At 47.2% G+C, this 15,025-nt stretch overlaps 1 protein-coding gene across 2 annotated transcripts in view; it reads right to left on the bottom strand.

The window, feature by feature from the left end:
* B4galnt3 (beta-1,4-N-acetyl-galactosaminyltransferase 3) overlaps positions 1–13,706 on the bottom strand; it is a 106,888-nt gene extending 93,182 nt beyond the window's left edge. For both annotated transcript variants that reach the window (XM_048444370.3, XM_085687039.2), the window contains exon 1: positions 13,285–13,706. In XM_048444370.3, the coding sequence (XP_048300327.3) occupies positions 13,285–13,453 (169 nt within the window). In that variant the 5' untranslated portion in view covers positions 13,454–13,706. The remainder of the gene's footprint in view (positions 1–13,284) is intronic.
* Between the last annotated feature and the right edge of the window lie 1,319 nt (positions 13,707–15,025).

Below are 15,025 nucleotides of genomic sequence, written 5' to 3'. Positions count from 1 at the left end.
TTAAGAAAGCAAAAAACAAACAAAACAACAACAAAACAAAAAACTCTTAAAAAGGCACTTAAGTCAAAGGACTTCTTCAGAAAAATACACCAAAATGATGTTTACAAATACTGCATGCAATATTACTAGCTTCTTTTTAGGACACAGCTAAGTCCTTCATAATCGCCGAAGACCAAAACATAAGGTATGACAGTCAGAGCAGCAAGCAGATACAGGCCCCTTAGTTGAGAAGCAATTAGCAATATTGGATTGTAAAGTTGTTTACAACTGACAAAAAGCATATAACTAATATAGCATTTTAAGGGACTTAAAATTTTGAGGTAGAATTAAATAAAACTTATAGAGAAAAAAAGTCACTAGACTGAAAAGAGAATAAAATTCTCCCCCTTGGGTTCTTGCCCTCAGTCTTCCTCCCTTGTACAATCGTCACTGCTCCTGCTGAAAGTCATTCACTGGGCTCTCCCGTCTCCACCCGCCTTTTCCCACTCAGCCAAAATGAGAAGGAAGGAGACCCAAGAGCTGAGAACTCTGGTTCTGGAGGGAGACCTCAGGGTCCTCACTCCTCCTCTGCCATTCTTGGACCCAGCAGTGGCTGGGACACCAGCTGAGCTCGCTGCACAAGGAGGTGCGTGTGAGCACTACCACACACCTCTGTGAGCTCTGGTTGGCAGACAAGTTGGAAAGGGTGGATCAAGGCATCTGTAAGGGGATCTCAGCAGAGAGACCTTTAATCCTCAAGGCAACAGCTTGTATTGAGACCACACTAGAGATGACCTCAGCCAGAGGCTCTGGGAAAATGGCCACCACTGAGAGTTTAGGCAACTGAGTCTTCAAGACCATAACCAGAACACTAAAAGTGGCTGTCCCCTCAACTCCTAAGTGATAAGGCAGAGTTCCAAACCTACTCCCAAAGAGGATGAAGCTAAAGTCCTCAAATTTGATATGGTTTTAGTTCAAATTTATTGTTTTAATGCTTAGTCTTCAAGGTCAACTTGACTGGATTTAAAGCCCCATGGACACACACCTGTGCCTGGTACAAAGCGTTTCCAGAAAGACTGGACGAAGGAGAAAAGGCCCAATAGCTTCAGGTGGTCCCATCTCATGAGCTGCTGTCCCAAAAATGAATGAAAAGGAGAAAGCAGCAGAGAACCAGCATCCTTCTCTCCATGTTCTTGGGTGGAACACAAAGAGAGCAGTTGTCCCCATGGCCTTAGCACCGTACCTTCCCAGCATGATGGACTGCAGCCCAAATTACTAGCCAAAGAAAGCCCTTCCTTTCTCTCCCTGTCACGTTCCTACTGCTGAGATAAACACTGTGGCTAAGAACAACAGGTCACGGTCCACCACGCTGGGAAGCCCAGGCAGGAACATGGAGGCAGAGACCATGGAGGAACTTCCTGACATGTCGCCTCTGGCTTGCTTATCTACCTGTCTTACACAGCCCCGGCTCACGATCCAGAGATGACCCTACCTCCTACTTCAATCACAAAGCAAGAAAATTCCCCCACAGATGTGGCCGCTGGAAGCCAACAGAAGCAATTCCTGAAGTGAGGGTCCCTCTCCCAGGCGTGTCAACTTGACAACCAACGTTACCCACTATACTTCCTTAAGTTGCTTTTGACAGCTATTTTGTTATAGCGACAAGGAAAGTAATTAATACTGTTCCTCCTAAAATTTTATTCTCCTTTGTTTTTAATCATTTAAATTTATTTTATCTAATTTATTACCCATAACAAGTCAGAGTTAAGATTTAAGTTATTTTTATTTTATTTTATTGTTTGAGACGGCATCTCACTATGTATCCTTGGCTGGCGTGTAAACTGTAAACTGACTTTAGGTAGATCAGGCAGGCCTTGAACTCATAAAGTTCAACCTGCCTCTGCCTGTGGTGGGATTAAAGGCGTGTGCGGCCAGCACTAAAATTTAAATTAGGGTTACTGTGAGTGTTCTGCCTTCCAGTGCTTTCCATCCTCAACACGCAGTCCAGAGCACGCAGCACACGTCAGGCTGCTGCACTCCATCTCCTGTGCTTTCCTGTCCTGCTACACAAACGGTGCTCAGTCTCCCAGAAGTCTCTGGGGGCTGACCTACCTCCCAACTCAAAGCAAACATCCGCCTAGAGGAGGGGTGGAAAGACGGACTCAGTGCTGAGCACCCTGAAGGAAAACAGTGTCTGGAGAGTGTGTCCAGTGCAGGTGCTGAGCAGGGACGGCTGGGCACGTGTTTGTCACAGGCTAACGTGAAGAAGCATCTGGCCAAAGGACCAGTTGAGGACTACAACCCATGCCTACCTGGGCATTCTCCATTCCCACAGACTGGAAAGGTCCAGGAGGAGGAGGTGGGACTCAACATTCCCTAAGCACTTAACTTCTACCAGCTCTAACTAGGCCCCTGTGTGTGGCAGATTCAATAATCTCACTGTAAGAAGAAAAGCTCTCCATCGAGCAGTGTGACCTCTGACCCAGATGAGGCATCAGAGGCTTGGAAAGGAATAATTACCTTACTGAGGTCTTAACTTGGTGAATAACTGGGATTAAAACCCTGCCTTGTCTTCAAATTCTGCATTTTTCCAGGAACCATCAAGGCTTTATTCCATTCAGCTCTCCACAAAAACATAAGTGTTCCATAGACATTTTCCCTTAAGCTTTAAGATGAATCATCTCAGTTACCATTCAAGATTTGCAAATTGAAAACTGAAAAACACACATTATTCAATTTCCTGGGTACTTACATAGAAAATCTCTTGGAAGTCCTCTCCCCACCCCTATCCTCCACCTTCCCCTCACTCTTTCCTTCCTTCCTCATTTACTTTTATTTTATGGACACTGATGTCTTGCCTGCATGAGGGTGTCAGAAGTCCAGGACTGGAGTTACAGACAGGTGTAAGCTTCCATGTGGGTGCTGGGAGCTGAACAAGGGTCCTCTGGAAGAGCGGCCAATGCTCTGAAACTGCTGAACCATCTCTTCAGCCCCCACCCCCACTCCTTTTAGAGACAACATCTCACTGTGTAGCTCTGGCTGGCCCAGAAGTCACTATGTAGACCAGGCTGGCCTCAAACTCACAAAGTGCACAGATTAAAGGTGTGCACAACCAGATACCTTTGGTTTTTAGTTTGGTTTTGATTTTTTTAAGACAGAGTTTCTTTCTCTTTGTTCCCCTGGCTATCCTAGACCAGGCTGGCCTCAAACTCAAGAGATTTATCTGCCTCTGCCTCCCAAATGCTGGGATTAAAGGTACCACTTGGCAATACTTTTTTTTTCTTCTTTTCCCATCCTCATCCATCATCTAAGGGCCTGATACTACAAAGTATAATTTTACGTACTATAAAGCAGGACACAGCATAGCCTCTGCTAGGTCATACAAAAACATGGTCTAAAAGAAATGAAGGCCAAGTACAGTGTCGCATTCCTTGAATCCCAACACTCAGCAGGGTCAGGAGGATCTCTGTGATTTTAAGGCCAGTCTAGGTTATATAGTGAGAGCCTTTTCAAAAAAAAAAAAAAAAAAAACCCACAAAAAACAAAAAAGGGGGGGGCTGGATATAAGGATAGAATCCTGTAATCTCAACATTTGGAAGACAGAAGAAGGAGAACCATAGGTGAACTAAGTGAGGAGACTATCTCAGAAAACAAACTACAAAAAGTAAAAAGGTAAGAAATTGGAGGACGAGGCAAGCCAAGGCTCTCCCTGGCCTGTTTTCTCCACTCTTCAGAAAGGGCGGGACCTCTGCTGTCTGTGACTTTGAGGCTCTGTCAGGCACAGGCTCTGTCATAGCAGACGCAGTTCTTCACCTCCAGGACTTCTCTGTCACTCTCAGGTCTTCCTCTCAGAAAACGAGTTTTCCAGCCCAGCAGTGATGGCGCACACCTTTAATCCCAGCACTGGGGAGGCAGAGGCAGGCGGACCTCAGGTCAGCCTGGTCTACAGAGCCAGTTCCAGGACAGGCTCCAAAGCTACACAGAGAAACCCTGTCTTGAAAAACTAAAAGAAAAAAAAGGGAAGAAAATGAGCTTTTAGCCTTGCTGGCTAGTGCCTGGATTGTGTGGCAAGCAGTGCTGCCAACCAGCTCACTGAACTTTATTTCCTTATTTTGCAGGCTTTTTCCCAATAATCTCCCTGTAAGAATAGCAGATCGGAAGCAATTTTTAAATGCTCCTATGTATACTGTAGCACTTGAATTGATTTCTTGATTAAGTTAAGCGGCTTGTAAGAACCACAGACTGCTAAGAAGGTATAAACTGGAAGTAGTTATCGGACAGAAATAAAGAAAGTAATAGAAAAACACAGATCTGGGCGCACTGCTCCATAGTAGAGGGCTTAATTAACATGGAAAGTTCTGGGTTCTATCCCTAGCACAATAAAGGGAGGGAGGGAGGGAAAAAAGGAGGAAGGGAGGAAAGGAGGGAAGGAGGGAGGTAGGAAAGGAAGGAAGGAAGGAAGGAAGGAAGGAAGGAAGGAAGGAAGGAAGGAAGGAAGGAAAGAGGAAGAAAGGAGGGAAGGAAGGAGGGAGGGAGGGAGGAGGAAAGGTTATAAATCATAAAATCCTTTCCGCTTTCGTCCAGGTGAAGGAAGAGTTAAATTCTAAGGCTTTCTAATGACAACGCAAAGGGAGAAACCAGGGTAGCTACACAACTGATCTGACCAACAAAGACTAAGCTACTCAAGAGAAACACGGCTATCCCAGTAACAAGACTGGAAAGAAACACTTTGGGGAGTTTCACAATAAAAGCAACAACCCCCAACTCTACCCCACAGCAGCTCTGGTGGCAGCTCCCCAGGGCTGTGTTGTGACACTGAGCAGCTGAGCCCCGAGCCCTCCTCATCCCCTGGTGACTACTGTGCTAGGCTAAAGCCCAGGACAGTGAAACTGCGCGTGTGCCTTAACATGGTCCGGCTAGAGAGCTGTCTTTTGGAACAAGGAGTGATCACTATTTTTAGAATGATAAGGAATATTTTAAAGTCAGGCATGGTGGCACTCACCTGTAATACTAGTACTTGGGAAGTAGAGGCAAGCAAGATCAGGAGTTCAAGACCAACTTCAGGTACACAGTGAGTTTGAGGTCACTCTCTTTCTCTCTTCTCTCTCTTTCTCTCTCTCTCTCTCTCTCTCTCTCTCTCTCTCTCTCTCTCTCTCTCATAAATCACATATTGAATGATTTCATTTATATGATGACATAAAAAAGTAGTCTAAGTTCATCTATGCTGGTGCCAGTGATTCAAAGGGAAGTCCAAGGGGGCTTATAGAATTGCTTCTTCATCATGGCTGGCTATGCTGATACACTGTTTACTCAAATTGTACACTTACAGAGCAACCCCCCACCGTGTGTGTGTGTGTGTGTGTGTGTGTGTGTGTGTGTGTGTGTAGGTGCCTGTCTGTGTCTTTCATCAAAAGGTTTTTTAAAAACTGGAAACTGAGGAGGGAGATGGCTCAGTAGTAAGAACATGTATACAGCTCTTGCAGAGATTTCAAGTTGGATTCTTAGTACCCACATCAGGTAGCTTATAACTGCCAATATAACTCTAGCTACCAGAGGGGTATGATACCTCTGGCATCCATGACTACACAAGCAAACATACACAAATATAACTTTAATAAAAAAAAATAGGTGGGCTTGGTCTACATAGTGAGTTCCAGGCCATCCAGAGTTACACAGTAAAACTATATCATAAATAGACAGATAGACAGACAGACAGACAGATAGATAATATTTTTGTTGGTTTGGTTTTTCCAGAAAGGTTTTCTCTGTGTAGCCTGGCTGGCCTGGAACTCAGATCTGCTTGTCTCTGCTTTTCAAGTGCTGGGATTAAAGGCATGAGCCACCGCTGCTCAGTTAATAATCTTAAAAAAAAAAAATAGGACTATAGGTGTAGTGGTACAAAGTCATAGCTTAAACTCCAGTATGGCAACAAATAATTAAGATGATCATTTTTGTTTATCTGATGATGTTTCCAACATTTGAAGAACCTGAGTCAGAGATACAGCTGTTGCTAAAGTGCTTGCCTAGCATGCAGGAAGCCCTGGCTTATCCTCAGCACCACATAAAAGAACTGGGTGTCTTTAATCCCAGGTGTCAGATTCATCCAGGAAGTAAAGGCAAAAGTACTAGAAGTTCAAGGTCATCCTTGGTTACTTCGGGACTTGGAGGCCAGCCTGGGATACATGAAACCCTGTCTAAAACGGGGGGAACAGAAAAGCAGAACCTGTGAGCATAAAAAATTAAAGGCCTATCACACTTTGCTCAGAAGACACAACCTGCTCATTCAGTCTCACACCTTTTACATATATACCATCTGAACTTATCTGTCCCAGCAGTATTCTTTTGAGTTAGTTAATCTATAAACCTATGAATTAGGTCTATTGAAAGGTCAAAGGTCAAAGGAGAACTGCATCAAAGTGTAAATGTGTGGCTGGCTTAGTTTAGACCTCACCGTCTTGGGACATAAGGAAAGTGCTTGTGGAAAAATTTTACACTGGGTAGACACTAGACTGTGCAGCAACTCCAAGAACAGTCTCCAGGCCCCCTTCCAAAGCAAACTCCATGGCGGCTGCTCTGCTCTGCTCCATAAAGCTCAACCCTAGAGGGCCAGGCCAGATTTTGTGGCCTGGAAAATTACTGCAGTGCACCTTCCAGCCGCAATGAAGCAGCACAAAATCGGCCATTTCAGAAGACCCTGGGCTGCAAAGTCGGAGAATCCTGCCCTTTACAGCCCCAAGGACAGGGAGTGTCTGGCAGCTCCAGTGCCACAGAACTTAGACTGAGGATCCCCGGGTGGAGAACAGGATGAAGCTGGGGATGCCTGGCCAAGATACCCGCTGGCTCCATGAGGACAGGAACGAGGAGGGCAGGTAAAGGACAGAAACAAAGAAGGGCAGTCTCCTCTAGTCAAACACACCGCCTGCCAGGACACACTCATCCAGCACAAGCAGCTCAGTTCTTTACTTTTTATTATCATTTCTGTTTTGTTCTCTCTCTCTCTCTCTCTCTCTCTCTCTCTGTGTGTGTGTGTGTGTGTGTGTGTGTGTGTGTGTTTTCTCTCTCTTTTTTTTTTTTGTACTTCGAGACAGAGTTTCTCTGTGTAACAGCCCTGGCTGTCCTGGAACTCGTTCTGTAGTCCAGGTTGGCCTCTAACTCAGAGATCCACCTGCCTCTGCCCCCTGATCCCAAGTGCAGGGATTAAAGGAGTGCGCCACCACTGCCCAGCAATTCTTTTATTTTCAATTATATATACGAGTCTGTGTATGTGCACACGAGTTTAGGTGCCTCAGAGGCTCTGATCCCTTGGAGCTGGAGTTACAGGCAATGTGAGGTGCCCAATAAGGGTACTAGGAACCAAACTCAGGGCCTCTGCAAGAAGATGACGTGCTTTTAAGTGCTGAGCCATCTCTCCAGCCCAAACCACTCAGTTCTTATCTTTGACATTCATATTTAAAGGCATTGATGGTACACAGGAAGAATTCCTGGGATTTATCTTTGGATTAGCCACTGATAAGTTAGTGTCTGCTAATACAAATTGTTGGTTACCAGGGGTGTTTAGGTGAGTACCCAGAGTGCCTAGTATGTGCCCAGAACTGAATACTAATGTGAAGGGGCCCACAGCAGCCAAGTGATATAACAAATGCCAAGGTACAGAGAGGCAAGCAGAGCACAAGAAAAAGAGCTAGTGGATACTTGGGAAAGAACGGTGTGGCGAACAGCAGGAGCTGTCCTGTGCTGTGCCCTACGCCACTGCGAGGTTCCTCTCCAAGCCATCCTATCCCTCCCTTGCCCACACATCTGCCTCATTTGCATCTCCCTGCCAAGCACAGTTCTCAGATTACCAGTCTGCCCTGGGTTGCCTCTGCTACAGGAAGTTTCTGTCCTTTCTAGTAGAATGGCTGTGGTGATATGGAGCAACTTGTCTGTCTGACATCTGTGGGTGTCCCTCCCTCCCTGAGTCTACTCAAGCCAACCAAAATGATAAGGGCCAACTGGAAATGTGGGGCAGACCTTAGAGGCAGCAAAAGACAATTAGTTCCTTAAGTTTGAGAGGGCTTTGGTGTTCAGCAGGTAAACCTGGTAGTTGGGAAGGAACATGCCAGGTTCAACTCTGAAATAAAACCAGTATGAACATTATCTCTCTGTGCTAGCTTTGTACCAAATGTCATCTATTGGCTCTGGCACCAAGTTGACCAACTCTAAGTCCTTCCTATAACCTAGAAAGCATCTTAGTGCAACCTCTGCCTTCTGGAGGAGCCTTACCACATCCATATGAACAAATGGATATAACTAGCTAAAGCCTATGCGAATGGAGAACCCTGAACAGTCGCTCTCAGGGCTGCTATTCATCCACTACACATCAGCGTAGCTACACTAGTTATTAAAATACTGAAAGACTTAGGTGCACATCTGAATACATTGTCACCTCGGGTCCTCCGAGCACCACCACTACTGCAATGACGTACCCCAGAGCATCTTTGACCACCCGGTCATTTAAGGATTTATGGGATACAGCAAAGAGCTCTCAAGACCCTATTCCAACTACCTATCCTCAAAGTATTATTAAACAGATCTTCTATGGTTCTTGCCTGTTCCACACAGCAATATTATTCTACCTAAAACTCCCAACTGCTTTTCTGCTTTTGGTGAACTAAATGCCACGTTTCCCTCTTACTCAAAGTCTTGCACGAGAGCTGCCACGTAACTCACCCTTCATTTACCTACACACCTTCTGTCTTACCACACTCAGCCGCTCAACCTTACCAAACACTAACTTTTCCCTGACTCCTGGTCTTGGCTGCCTCTGTGTAGCCTTTTTTCTATTCTCCATTAGAATCTTCTTTTTCCTTCTTTCAGGTTTTTTGCTTTATTTGTTTGTTTGTTTGTTTGCTTGCTTGCTTGTTTTGAGGCGGGGTCTCACTGTAGTCTAGGCTGGCCTTGAACTTCTGACCCTCCTGTCTCCACCTCAGAGTGCTATGGTCGCAGATGTACAGCACATTCAGTTCTCTATGGGTCTTAAGAATCAAACCCAGAGCTGCATCCACACTAGGCAAACATACTATCAACTAAGCTACATCCCCAGCCTCAACCCATCAGAATCTGTTTCTAGTTTGTGCATGCTTTGCATCAGTAAGTACACTGTGTGCATGCTATCCTGGCAGAGGCCAAAAGTGGGCATTGGATCCTGTGTACTGGAATTCAAATCACTATGAGCCACCATGTTGATCCTGCGTACCAAACCTGGGTCCTCTTCAAGAGCAGAAAGGGCTCTTAACCCAAGGGCCATCTCGCCAGCCCCAGCTCACCAGAACTTAACCAACTCCTCACCATCTCTCTAAAATATCTCCACTTCCATGAAATTATTTGAAAGCTGTATCCCATTTTCAGAATTATCACAGCAACATCTACTTTCTACTTTTGAAATTTTTAATGAATGTTTTCCGGATAGGGCTTTTCTGTGTAGTTCTGGCTGTCCTGGACCTCACTTTGTAGACCAGGCTGGTCTTGAACTCAGAAATCCGCCTGCCTCTGCTTTCCAAACACTAGGTTAAGGATGTGTGGCACCACCGCCCAGCTTGATTTTTTTCATATCAACACCTTGTCCCACTCCTAGACAGAAAGTTCTAGAACAAAGAAATCATTATGTGTTGGCTAGGTTTATGTTAACTTGACACAGGCTAGTTTACTGGGGAGGAGAGAGCTTCAACTGAGAAAATGCTTCCATCAGATCAGGCTGTGGGCAAGCTTGTAGAGCATTTTCTTAGTTAGTGATTGATATGGAAGGACCCAGCCTGTTATTGGTGGTGCTATCCCTGAGCTGTGGTCCTGAGGTGTATAAGAAAGCAGGCTGGAGAAATGGCTCAGTGGTTAAGAGCACTGGCTGCTCTTCCAGAGGACCCAGATTCAGTTTCCAGCCCCCACATGGCAGCTCATAAATGTCTGTAACTCCAGTTCCAGGGCTTCTGACACCCTCACACAGACATATATGCAGGCAAAACACCCATGAACGGGGGTGGGGGGAGGAGGAGGAGGAAGGAAGGAAGGAAGGAAGGAAGGAAGGAAAGAAGGAAGGAAGGAAGATAGATTAAGTCCTGTGGAACAAGCCAGTAAGCAGCAACCCTCCACTATCTTGGCATCAGCTCCTGCCTCCAGATTCCTGCCCAGACTTCCTTCAATGATGGACTATGATGTGAAAGCATAAGCCAAATAAACTCTTTCCTCCCCAATTTGTTTTAGGTCAATGTGCTTCATTATAACATTAGTAACCCTATCTAAGACGCCATATCTTGGTCATCATATCTAAACAACCTAGCACATTGCTTTGTTTGAGCTATGTATTAAACAAACATGACTGAGCAAACAGCTGTCATCATTTCAGCCAAGAAACCCTCTTCTATTTGTTAATAATTTTAGTTGTTTTCCTTTAAAGCTATCCCAACAGTGATTATGTCTTTTTCTGCATATGGAGCCCAAATTGCACACCATTCATATCTTAAACTACCAGGTTATTTAGTGAAGACGGAGCAGGAAGTGTGCTCCCCTGTCATTACTTTGCCACCCTAGAGTTTGGGACTGCCATCCTCTGTACACTTTTCCAGGGCTAAACCAATATACCTCACACAGGGACAGCAAATGACAGGCTCTGGGCACTGGAGGCCAGCCTCACAGATGACAAGAAGGCGGGAGGTGGGCTGAGCTGGCAGAGATTGCTAGAAAGTGGCAGGGTGGCTCGTTGGGAAACAGGGCTACGATGGGGCACTGATGGCTGTGGTCAAGCCCTGGGTACAGCTGGGAGGGGCAGCTTTACTACTCTGGTAGCTCTTGGTATGCAGGGTGTGGAGGAGGGAACACTAGCAACCCCCTTCTTTTCCATTCCTATCTAATTCCCTACTCCTTCCCCAGAGAATAGCTCTGAGCTGCGAGTAAGACACAGCATAAGAGGGAATTTTGATCCAAAACATCTGGGCTTCTTAAAACAAAACAAAAAAAAGTATAGGGAACAAGTATAGCCATCTTTCAAATCTTGCCCTGCCTCCCTCCCCCCCCACCATAAAGAAATCAAAACAGGACTGGAACCCATGTCACAGCAGATGGACTTTAGAGTCCTAGGAATCTAAGAAGAGGGAATCGTGACCCTCAGTGGCCAGGCTTGGGCTCTCTTTAGAAATCACAACAGGGAACCAGGCATGGTGGCACATGTCTTTAACTCCAGCACTGGGGAAGCAGAGGTAGGTGGATCTCTGTGAGCTTGAGCCAGCCTGGCCTACAGAGTGAGTTCAAGGACAGCCAGGGCTACACAGAGAACTCCTGACTAAAAAAATAAATAAAAAATAAATAAAAAATAAAAAAACAGAAAGAAAGCACAAGGAGAAAGACAGACTCTCTGACATACACCCACTGACCCACTGTCAGCACTGAGGAAACTGAGGCAGGAAGACCTTGAAATCAAGCCCAGCCTGCACTATAGTAAGCTGCAGATTAGCACGGGCTGCAGAGTGAGAGGCTGTCTCAAAAAGAAAAAAAGAAAACACAAGGAGCACAAAGTCAATTTTGGAGTAAGAAGCTGGGAACATATTTTTGGAGAAGGGTCAGTTTGGAAAAAGAAATAATTTTTTAAAATAAAATTTAAAAGTCCACAAGTCAGATCCACCGAGGAGAGAAACACAACAGATTCAGAAACTGGTATAAAGAAGCCAGCAAGATCCAGAGGCTAGAAGTGAGTCAGGGTGCAAGCTTATTATTATTATTACTATTATTATTAATTATTTTATTGCAGCCAGCTGGGCCTGGTCTTGGACCAGAAAGCACTCCTGAGGTAGAGGAAAAGTGAAGAGGAGGGAGGGCAACCACTGACTTCAGGACAACAGAGCAATGGCTTTCCTGTCTAGTGTATATAGAGTACCCCAAGAACCATGCTGGCAAACGGTGTTCTGAGGAGGAAATGAATTCAAGCCTCCCCAACCCCTCCACACTCCAAGGAAACTCAGCCACCTGTACCTGGGTGACCAGAGTATGAAGGCTTCTCCAAAAAACAAAACCGGAGCATGGAGGCTGGGGTCAAGCGAAGAAAGAATTCTAAGTATGGCTATACGCTTGCATCTAAGAGCAGCCTTTTTCCCCAGGTGCACGGGCTCTCTCACCTGGCAGTGCTCAAGAGGCAGGGGCCATACTTCTCTCATCCCAACTGAGAGGGGCTCTGGAGACCATGTAGGCCAAATCCCTCTTTTCCTCTTGATCTCTAGCTACATATAGTAGCTTGATCCCTTGTGACAGTCAGCCCTCCTAGCTCACAGCTAGAATTATGTTCTTTGCCACAAAGAGGTTGGGCTATCTATAAGCACACGTCTCCAAACCGACCCTGCTTAGTTCTGAGACAATAACTTCTTCTGGGCCACAAAAGACAAAAGACCACATCCAGTTGTTGACCAAAGTATCTACCAAGAGGGTATTCTTTGAGATTCTTTAAGCAGAAAAGCGAAACCCAGGCAGAAGATAAATGCGAACTTCCTCTTTAGGCTGGGGAAGGGCACCTGACCCTTCTGGAAACTTCTCCACTCCTTTCTGGTTACCACATGACATTTAACTTTGTTAGGCTAATCAAAAGTATATTGGAAGTCACTGTGGATAATCATACCTATTGGAGAAGGGAAAAGCCATTTTCTCCCGTTTTCCTAAGCAGAAACGTGAATGCTTTTGGTGAAATAAAAATGTAAGTAGGAATCTACCCATGGCAAGGTCGCCTTGAGAGGGATCTAGGGAGTTTGTTAGACCCGCGGGCTTTGCAAGGGCTTCAAACACTGGAGGAGGCAGTCTGGACGAGCGGAGGGCTACGCATTCAGTAGGTGGGATACTTGGAAACAGTGGCGCACGCGATGCTGGAAGGCCAGACGGCTCTCTCGAAGGTGTAATTGAAAAAGAACCCCAGAAAGTTCCGCAGGAGGGGAAACAGGGAGCCAACCACACACCAGCAAGCGGAGGGCAAAGCTGGGGCGGCGCCGACCGCAGTTGCGCCGCAGCGCCGGAGCCCGCGCTCGCTAACCACGCGTTTCTGTCCGCGATGCTGCTTGTTCCGCACGGTGGAAGGCGCCCCAAACCTCTCCCGGCGCTCCAGGAGCCACGAGAGCGCCCTGGTCCCACTCTGCCCTGTGCAGGTCAGAATCAGGAACCCACGGCGGCCCCCACCAGCCAGGGTCGCGGGTAAAGCGAGGGGCGGCGCTGGCACCTGGAGCCTGCTCGGAGAGGCGGATCCCTGCCCGGGAGCGCCCGCCCACCTCTGCCACCTCCTTGGCCCCCGGCGCTACGTACTGCGATTCAGGGGGTTCCCGCCGGCCTGGGCCGACGCCACCAGCTCCAGATACAGAGTCCAGAGTCCCACCGATACCACGGCGAGCAGCAGCAGCAGCCGGAAGCGCCTCCTCAGCAGCTTGATCGGACGCAGGAGCAGCATCAGCAGCGCGGCGCGGGGGCTCCCCATGGCTCTGCGCCCGGCCGGCCGCCCAAGCACGGGCTACCCCGTACCCGCTGCCCCGACCCGGCTCCGCCGCTCAGCGCGGCGCGCAAGAAGTCTCCCCCGGTCGCTCTCCGGCCGGCCGGCCGCTCATACTCCGCGCGTTGGGGTCCCTCGGCTGCGCGGGCGTCTCGCAGGTCTCTCTCCGGCCGCTGAGCCCGGCTCCTCCTTCCCAAGTGTCCACTCCACGCCTCTCCTCGTCGCAGGCCCGCCACCTCCCTCCCTCCCTCCCCGCTCGCTCCTGTAACCAGTCTAGAAGGCTCTCCTAGGTGCCCGCGGGCTCCTGCGTTCGCTCGCTACAGTTAGGGCGCTTTCTTTCGGCTCGGAGCTTTACCTTACACCCTACCTGTCCCGCCCCCGCCTCGGCCCCGCCCCCAGGCACAGGTGGGCCCTGCCCTCTAGAGGCAGACGGCTGGCGAGAGGTGGGGCCAGAGAGAGAGCTAGTCCCTGGTGTGGCCACGGTTTGGGATTAGGTGGGAGGGTGTGTGGGATGTGTGATAAGGGAGACTTGGGAATGAAAAAAGATTCGAGTTAAGACGTGAGCTCTGTGACTGAAGAAAACTCAGACACCGCCAAGATATTTGAGGGTGCTTCTTCGAAGCTGGTGTGGAGTTGAGACTCATTTTTGTTAGAGTGACCTGGGTGACCTTGGCCTCAGGGCCTTTCTCTGTCTAAAAGGACCCAAGCCCCAAGGGACACTTAGCCTTAACTCTGTCTTCCAAGTCAAATTTGAATACTATTCTTTCCTGGTCACAACTACACTCTGAAAGACACAAGGGGGTCCTTAACAAGGACCTTAACAAGGAGTTTCCCCATGTTGGAGAACTTAAAAAAAAAAAAAAAAAGACTGGAGGTGCAACTCAATAGTGGACCACAATGCTTGGCTTGTAGGAGGCCCTGGGTTCCATTCCTAGAACTATAAAAGAAATAAGGAAATGAAGAATGAGGTGGAGCTGTTGTAGAGATGGCTCATCCATGAGTGCATTATGCTCTCTACCGGACCTGAGCTGGGTTCACCTGTAAACCTAACTTTCTCTGCTAGCTTCTGCTGCTGCAGCCTCCACTGTATTACCCACACAGACGCACACACATGCACACAGAATATATATATATATATATATACATACATATATATATTGGTTTTTCAAGGGAGGGTGTCTCTGTGTAACAATCAGTATTGGCTGTCCCAGAACTCGCTTGGTAGACTAGATTGGCCTCGAACTCACTGAGATCCGCTTGCCTCTACCTCCCAAGTGCTGGGATTAAAGATGTGCACCACCACCCCCCAGCTAAAATAAAATATTTTAAAAAGAGGAAAAAAAGAAAAATGAAAAGGAGGGGCACCTCTTCTTTAAGGAGCCCATACCACTGCTGTATATGCCTTACTTCCTTCTGAGTCCCTCTTTTTCTTCACCCTCATGCTTAAGCCTTTATTAAAATACCTTTAATAAAATCTGGAGCTCTACTTCACACACACACACACACACACACACACACACACACTGAAAAGGAGGGGAAAAATCACTCCGGGTTAAAAGG

The sequence above is a fragment of the Myodes glareolus genome, chromosome 3 (genome assembly GCF_982192425.1).
Source record: "Myodes glareolus chromosome 3, mMyoGla1.1, whole genome shotgun sequence".
NCBI lineage: Eukaryota > Metazoa > Chordata > Mammalia > Rodentia > Cricetidae > Myodes > Myodes glareolus.
This window is presented reverse-complemented; position numbering and strand designations above follow the sequence as displayed.